This window comes from Physeter macrocephalus, chromosome 8, assembly GCF_002837175.3.
Source record: "Physeter macrocephalus isolate SW-GA chromosome 8, ASM283717v5, whole genome shotgun sequence".
In the NCBI taxonomy this organism is placed as follows: domain Eukaryota; kingdom Metazoa; phylum Chordata; class Mammalia; order Artiodactyla; family Physeteridae; genus Physeter; species Physeter macrocephalus.
Window position 1 is genome coordinate 42,776,602 of NC_041221.1, and position 8,192 is coordinate 42,784,793.

At 43.3% G+C, this 8,192-nt stretch overlaps 1 protein-coding gene and 1 long non-coding RNA gene across 2 annotated transcripts in view; both read right to left on the reverse strand.

Moving 5' to 3' along the window:
• Positions 1-6,651, reverse strand: part of LOC102976573 (Golgi phosphoprotein 3) — a 51,667-nt gene extending 45,016 nt beyond the window's left edge. Inside the window, exon 1 of the mRNA XM_007104108.3 lies at positions 6,105-6,651. Within this exon, the coding sequence (XP_007104170.2) occupies positions 6,105-6,329 (225 nt within the window). The 5' untranslated portion in view covers positions 6,330-6,651. The remainder of the gene's footprint in view (positions 1-6,104) is intronic.
• LOC114486703 (uncharacterized) lies at positions 2,795-6,095 on the reverse strand. Its single transcript, XR_003680887.1, has 2 exons — positions 5,809-6,095; positions 2,795-3,121 (listed from the first exon to the last, which is right to left on the reverse strand). It is a non-coding gene; the product is annotated as an uncharacterized lncRNA (long non-coding RNA).
• Positions 6,652-8,192: the final 1,541 nt, after the last annotated feature.

An 8,192-nucleotide genomic window follows, 5' to 3' on the forward strand; every position in this document is an offset into this window, starting at 1 on the left:
ATGTATATGTATAACTGATTCACTTTGTTGTAAAGGAGAAACTAACACACTATTGTAAAATAGTTATACCCCAATAAAGATGTTAAAAAAAATAAAATAAAATAAAATAAATAAAAAATAAAAATAAATAAAATTTAACTTTTTCAGCTTAAAAATATATTTACAAGAAGCATTTTTTCTGGCAATGTAATGTACTTTAATATTAATTGTATTCTTACAGATCAGATGTTTACCAAACAACTAATAAGATGCGATAATATGAATAAAATAACAGCCTATTTTATATATTTACCTGTAATACCTAAATTAAAACCCCAAGATTTACTAAATTACATTATAACATTCTACAATACTTTTGAAACATGTTGCAGTCTTTCAAGCTTTGATCAGGGAAACCTAAAGCCACTAACATCAATTCCAAAATGAAGCCCGGCTCCCACCTTTGTTACCTGTCACTACTCTTATTAAGTGGAAGAAACACGGGGACCAGCAGTCTCTTTGTGCTGCTTCAAAAGGAAACTAGCATGAACATAAAATCCCCTAAACAAAGACTACAGCAACTCTGAATAATACAATTTACTCTGATTAATAGCAGAAAAATTATGCTGATATAAAGTAGGGAAAGTTTGCTTGGGCCAAAGGTTTAACGCGGCATAACTGGACAAGCATAATGCATTTAGGGTCTTTTGAGATTTACATGTAAGCTGACACTATAATAGGTTATCTCTTTAAACATCAGAAAAACTCCCCAAATATTTGATCAAAATAATTTCAAAGTATAATTCTACAAGATAATCTCAAATGATCCATACAGGAATGCTCAGATGGTTTAAAATTAATAAATATCAAATATTAGTACGACTTATAAAATGAATCAGTGAATGTTCTGGCCACAACGGAAAAAAGGACCCTGAAGCACTGAAAAGTAATTTCACTAACATAAAATCTTGTTTAAAAGATACAATCAAGTGGTTCAATGACCTCCAAAAACTAATTTTTGAGATCCTGTATATCTCTTATGTGTGTACTTACTCTTAAATACACCTGAAAAAAATAAATGAAAACTCAAATCTTTCAAAAATATGAACAGCATATTATTTGTATTAAAGGAATAACAAAATTCCAAAACTCTGAAGTCTTTATTATACTTTAAATTACTGAAATCTTAGCACACCTTTAAATACTGAATATTTGTTAAATGAATTTCTCATTAACAGATTTGATATCCAGAGATGGTGTGTATTACTGCATGTATAAAAGGAGAAATTTTTTTAAAAGAAGTTATCCATCTTGGTAAGTATTGTATTTCAAAGTAGCGACCTTGGGAAACTTACTCCAAAAATGGAACACTAAGGTATCAATCGTTGGAGCCAATTTAAAAGCCACACAAAAGTCAGTTCCATCATTTTAGTTAAACTTAACTATTTTACCCTAAGTGTGTATTATCCAGCTCAAGCACTTACTTATTTTTCAAGATACAGAGTTAAATTATCACATTAAGGTTCTTATCTGCAAGCATTAAAAACATTAATAATTGACTCTGGCTTTCTTTAAAAAGGGACTTTTACTGGAAGGTTCCTAAAGCTTACAAAATTGAAAGGTGCCTGGAAAATCGGGATGAGAAAGACAAGCACCAAAGGGCTAGGGAGAAAGAAGCTAAAGGACCCAAGTCAGAGAACACTCTGACCCACACACTGACACTCCTCTGATAGGTCTCCAAGAAACCCCACAAGCCTGCTGTTCTCTTCTCAAGATCCAAAGCCCCAGGAGAAAATGTCTGGTTGGACAAGTCTAGGTCTGACTGCACCACAAAAGGGAAAGGGTAAATGCTTCAACAGTGCATCCTGTTCCCAATGGGAACGCCCTAAAAGCAAGACAAAACCTAGAGAGTACAAGGTGGAGAGTAAAACAATAAATGTCTGCAGCAGTCCAATCAGAACCATAGGAGAGGTCTACGTCTCTCTCCATTTTAGAGAGCTTTGAGGCTCAGAGATCAAATAACATGTAAAACAAAGGATACACCTCCGACCAGGACTATACTATACCGCCTCTTTCCACCCTGATATTCCACATGTACACTCTAAATTATACCTGGCCGTTTAAAGTAATCAAATCCAACTTTAAAGCACTAAATTTGTCATGAATGAAGATATTTTAAAGTATATGACACCAGTTATTTCACATAATTCTCAATGAGGCATTCTGAAAACACTAACTACTGGAGGCACCTATGGAAAAATCAAATCGTTGGGAGGAAAAAAATACCTAGCTTGTTTGCTGTCCCTTCCTCTCAACTACAGGGGAGACAGCAGAAATCTTGCTAATAATTTGGAAGTTGAATTCAAGTTTAAACCCATCTGCCATCCTTGCTGTGGCCTCTGACAATTGACTTCAATACCTAGGTCCTCTGCCCAGACTGAGCATCAGAATCCCCAGAGGGGCCCAGGCATTGGTATTTTAATAAAAGACAGAAAGGAAAATCATTGGTAAAAAATCTGAAATGAAACTCACAATAACTTTAGTCAACCCTAATAGGTAATCTGAAGCCAGACCATCTGCTTACTGGCAGGCAAGCTGAGCCTTCTGTTCAGCAAAGGGGTGAGGGAGGGAACACTAGATGCAGGATATGAGTTAAAATAATTTTAATATTATAGATTGTAAATGTGTTAAAAGCTGATAATACAATGAGTCAACCCTAACAGGTAATCTGAAGCCAGACCATCTGCTTACTGGCAGGCAAGCTGAGCCTTCTGTTCAGCAAAGGGGTGAGGGAGGGAACACTAGATGCAGGATATGAGTTAAAATAATTTTAATATTATAGATTGTAAATGTGTTAAAAGCTGATAATACAATGAGAAGAACAAATGACAACCTCACACAATATGGATGAAGCTCACAAACCTTGCTTTACAAAAGGCACAAATAAAAGTACAAAAATAGGCAAAATTATTCTATGCTGCATTCTAAAGTCAAGCCAGTGGTAACCCTTGAGGACCAGGCAGTGATTGGAAAAGGAAATCAAGCAAGGCTTCTGGAGAGCTGGTCATGTTGTTTCTTGATCGAGGTGCTGGTTCAACAGGTGTGTTCAATTTGCAAAAATTCTTCACACTCGTGCACTTTTCTGTGGGTTTATTATTCAACAAAAAGCATTTTTAACAAACCGTAAGTCTCAGCATTTTTGAAAAGTCAAACTAATTTCACCTCTCACAATTTCTTTAAAATTCTTCTTGTTCTGATTTCAAGTAAGGTTAGCTCACATATATATAAAATGTGTCCATCATTAATGACAAACCTAACCTTTGAATTTAGCTTTTAAATATCTTAAAAGTACCCAGAAATATAACAAAGATGGACACTAAGTTAAAATAATAAAAAGTTAAAGCAGTGAATTTATTAAGCTGTATATATTACAGGTAAAGTTTAGAATTTGTTAATATTAAACTTAGTAAGGGGACTTCCCTGGTGGTGCAGTGGTTAATAATCCGCCTCCCAATGCAGGGGACACGGGTTCGAGCCCTGGTCCGGGAAGATCCCACATGCCACGGAGCAACTAAGCCCATGCACCGCAACTCCTGAGCCTGCGCTCTAGAGCCCGCGAGCCACAACTACTGAGCCCGTGCTCCACAGCTACTGAAGCCCGCGCACCTAGAGCCCGTGCTCCACAAGACCAGCCACCGCAATGAGAAGCCCACGCACGGCAACGAAGAGTAGCCCCCGCTCGCCGCAGCTAGAGAAAGCCCGTGCGCAGCAACGAAGACCCAACGCAGCCAAAAATAATTAAAATAAATAAATTTTAAATAAATAAGTAAATAATAAACTTAGTAAGTTAAAAGCATAAATGCCTAGAACCTATGTAAGAGAGTAATTCCTGTCCCCTAAAAAGAGTGATACAAGTTAAAGACATAGCAACAGGCGTGGGGGTTGGGGCGGGGGGGCGGGTGGAAGGAATCTCCTAAAGAGAAAGAAATGCATGGATGAGTTGCCAGGGCTAGTTATTATGTAAAGATGTGAGGACAGGGGAAAATATACAGGTTAATCCCTAAAACCTAAGTCTAAAGCAATGCAAAGTCCCAACCCCACCCACTGCCACTTCAACTCCATGCACTTGCCTGCAAAAGGGAAAAAAAGTTTCCCTACGTGGGTGTTGAAATGCTCAGAATTAGCTAGTTCCTGGGCCTTGGCCATGACATGGCAAAGTATAGTGACTCCTGACACAAACACAACAGATGGTTTCAATTATGTACCACCAAAGAACTTTAAATTTCCTAGGTTTTGTAAGTATCATTAAGCTTCAACAAATAAATTCCTTAGATAATCTTCATGAAAACCAATCACAGAAAAACGGCACGTTAATATGTTTCAGCTTAAACATTTAGAGTAACACATACTTAAAAAAACAAAAAGGTACTTTCTCAACATAACTTCTCATTTAGAGCGACTCAGAAGTCCAAAAGCTAGTTTTGGTTTTAGCGTTTAAGTTTTAGTTTTACACACAGAATGTATCCACATAGAAAAGTCTCAAAAACTATAAACCAAAATGTTCACTCAGAAATATGGATGACTTTTCTTCACTTTGCCTTTTTTTTTTTTCTTTTTTTGGGGTATTTTCTATAATGTTACTTTTGTCCCAAAGGAAAAAGATAGAGACTTAAACAAAAATGTTTACTACCAAGATTCTAAATGGTGAAGCCTAAAAAAAGCTTTTTTTTTTAAGAATACTTTCTAAAAATCACATTTCTAGGACACTGTACAACTAGTTTACTTTTCCAAAGCACAAAAAGGAATTTCACATACAGTCTGCTTTCATCATAACTCAGTAATTAAAACACAGATAGTGGGGCCCCTTTCATAGCCAGAGGGACATCAACTTTTTTCAAGAGATCATCAGAAAAACCTGAGCAAACTGGAAACCCAGAAAATGCAAATACTCTAGACATGTCCATCAAGGTAAATTTTAATTCATTAGATTACTAAATATCAGGAGTCCACAAACAATCCATATAAAACTCACCTATACCTGATAAGTGTTGGTGAATAAGACTAAGTTGTTTTAATAAGACTTAATTTTTTTTTGCCCACCTCAGTGAATTGGGAAAACTTTATTTAAAAAAAAAACTTAGATATTTTTGTATCTGACTCTCAAAATGTGCCGTCTGCAGTTTCCATAGGGAGATAAAACAAGCTTCTGGGACCCCTCACCATACACGATTTATACAATATCCATTCAGCTGTCTGACCCTCTGGCAGGTCGCTAAAAATAATCATTTTTGGAGACAGACACGTGATAAAGCAAATACAGAAAAATGTTATAGAGCCTAGGAGGTGAGTGTATAGGTGTCCACTGCAGCATTTTTCTCAACTTCTCTATGTGTGAACGATCTCACAAGGTATTGGGGTGAAAACAATCGTTTCAAAGTCAGAACACAAGTATCTATCGAAACGCTGAGGCCTTTCATCAAATCACAAACCTAGCATTTCAAGCGCGCCCACGAAAATGCCCCTCCTTGAGACTGCAAGACTTTTTTTAAGAATAGTAAACTGGTAAAATGTAAACGCGATACTAAAAATAATCTCTCACACAAAACAAATTTACCTAGAAAGTCAATTTCCAGGTTTCATGAGATTTTTATCAGTAAAACAACTTTTGCCTCCATTACCATTTCACCGAAATTTTTTCAAAATTCCAAACAGTACACCTTTAGTTTTTTTTTTTTTTTAATTACCCAGAAAGCAGATGAGTGGACCTAGGTCCACTGATCTCCCAGGTCCTAAAATCTGCAGAACCTATGAGTTCGGGTGCACTCTAACCTGCAAGTCTCCAGATGGGAATTGTACCCTGGGGTCTTCCCGGGTTAAACACGCGGAAAAAAAGCGAGGAAGCAACAGACCGCCGGGGAGTCAAAATGAAAGGAGTGACTGTGAAAGGAGAAAGGGAAATCCAAGCAATCAGGGCGGGGAGGATCTGGAAGCACGGGACCAGCTGGGCGCTCCCGCGCGCGGAGCTCGGGAGCTGGGAGGGCAGAAGCGCGGAGCCGGTGGCCAGGCTCCCGCCTGGCGCCGGAGCCCTGCACCGGCCGCCCCCGCCCCGACCGCTGCGCCCGCACCTCTCGGTCCTTGAGGCCCAGAAGGAGCACCTCCTCCATCAGGGTCAGCCGCGTTTCCTTTGAGTCGCCCTTGTCGTCTTCGTCCTGCTCGTCGCGGCGGCTCTGCGCGTCGTCCTCGCCGTTGCCGCCGCCGCCACCAGCCGCCCGCTCCTTGTCGGCGGCGTTGCGGGAGGCCTCGGTGCGCCGCTGCACCAGCCCCGAGCTGCGCTGGGTCAGCGAGGTCATGGCTCCGGCCGAGGCACCGCGCCGGGCCGAGAGGGACGCGGGACTTGCCGGGTCTCCCTCTTCCTCCCTCCGAGGGCCCCGACCCGCGCTTCCGTGTTAAACCCGGGCGCTGGGGCGACGTCCGCCGGTAGCGGGGCCGGATGCAGTCATGGGGAGACGGGCCGGGGCGAAGCGGGCGGGCCGGGCGTCGGGGCGGGCGAGGGGCTCCTTCCTTCCTGCGGTCGCAGCCCAGGGGCTGCCGGAGCTCCGAGGCGGAGGCGGTGGAGGAGTAGGAGGCGGCGGCGGCGGCGGCGGAGGCGGAGGCGGAGGAGGAGGAGGAGGAGGCGGCAACTCTCAGGCAGCGGCTACAGGCGCCGCCGCCGAGGCGGCGGCGGGGGAGGCGGAGGCGGAGGAGGAGGAGGAGGCGGCGGCGGCGCCTCTCCAATATGGCGGCGCCGGCTGACGTCACTGGAGGATGTGGCACGGCCGCGGCGGGGCGGGCCGGGAGAGCGCCGGAAGCGGCGGGCAGGGACCCGGAGGCCGGGTCCCGCTGTCTACGACCCTCTCTCCGTCCCCCGGGTCTCCACCGGCGCTCGCCCTTTTCTTGGGGTTCCTTCGCCGCCCGGCCCGCCGCCCCCCTCCCGTGACGCGTCCTTCCTCCGCCCGCCTTCCCCTGTGTCCCCCAAAGAACCGGGGCTGGAGCCAGAGTCTGGCAAGGCCCCAGCGAATCCCGGCAGCCTTGGCCTCGCGAGGGTGAACCCTGCTCCGTCTGGAGCTGTCCCTGTAGCACCCCAGACACCACCGTCCTCGGAGTTGGCCTCGCCCGGGGCTGCAGAGACCCGGCTTGGAACCCGGGGTCCCCACGAGTCACTGGAAGGACTTTGCTCACCGCTGATGGGGCGGGGAGAGGGCGCGCGCTCTGCCCACATTCCCAGACCCTTCAGAAGGAGCAGCTGCGTTTAAATGGCCTGAAAGCGGACTTCTAGTTTTTCAAGGTGTATTACGGTATGAAAAGAGAGGTTAGAACAAATTGAATAGTTTTGTTTGTAAAACTTTGTTCCTCCTTCCCGACCAGGGCGCAGTGAGTACAGCTAGTACTGCACACGTCAGTACAGTCGACCTTAACGAACTTTTTATAGAGACAATAAACTTGTTGGGTTTCGTGCCACGTCGTTGTACACATTAAATCTCTTTCAGTTTAATTACTCGGTTAAATCCTCTTGGCGTGCTTGACAGTTTGAGCAAGTTATGTTAAAGAATAGATGTCCAACCTGAGAGGGGGGGTTTGTAGGGCCAGAAGAGTGGAGCTTGTAAGTAAAACATTATCCAGAAATGGCATTGTATGCCATCTGATATTATTTAAAGGCAATAGTGATCACAGGCTGTGGTTACAGAGTGATTTAGATAGGAGGAATGTAACAGGACTTAAGCTATAAGAAGCGATAAACGCCCACGGTAAAACCATCGCATAGAACATTTTTGGCTACAGAGTTCTTCCCCTTCCGCAAACCCATTATCCAGAACGCATACTGGCTGTGCACCATCACCATCACCCCGTGCCCGGGAAAGTGAGAAGCTAAATCGCCTGGGGTGGGGAGAAGGGGGCAGGGTGAGCGCAAAGTAGACCCTCCCTGTTTCCTATCTTTTTGGGCAAAGGTCAATTTCACTTCAACCAATTTCTCTCATTAACATCCTGTTCAACTCATTTTTTTTCTTGTATTTCTCTCCCAGTTCTTTCCCAAATAGCTTAAAATGTTTCTTTTTAAAAGAAATATATTTGATTAATATAGTCAAATGCAAAAGTTTAAAGAGTATAAAGATAGCTATAGTGAAAATCTTCCTTCTAGCCCTGACCCTGTTCACCCAGTTGTTCTCCCCTCCCCC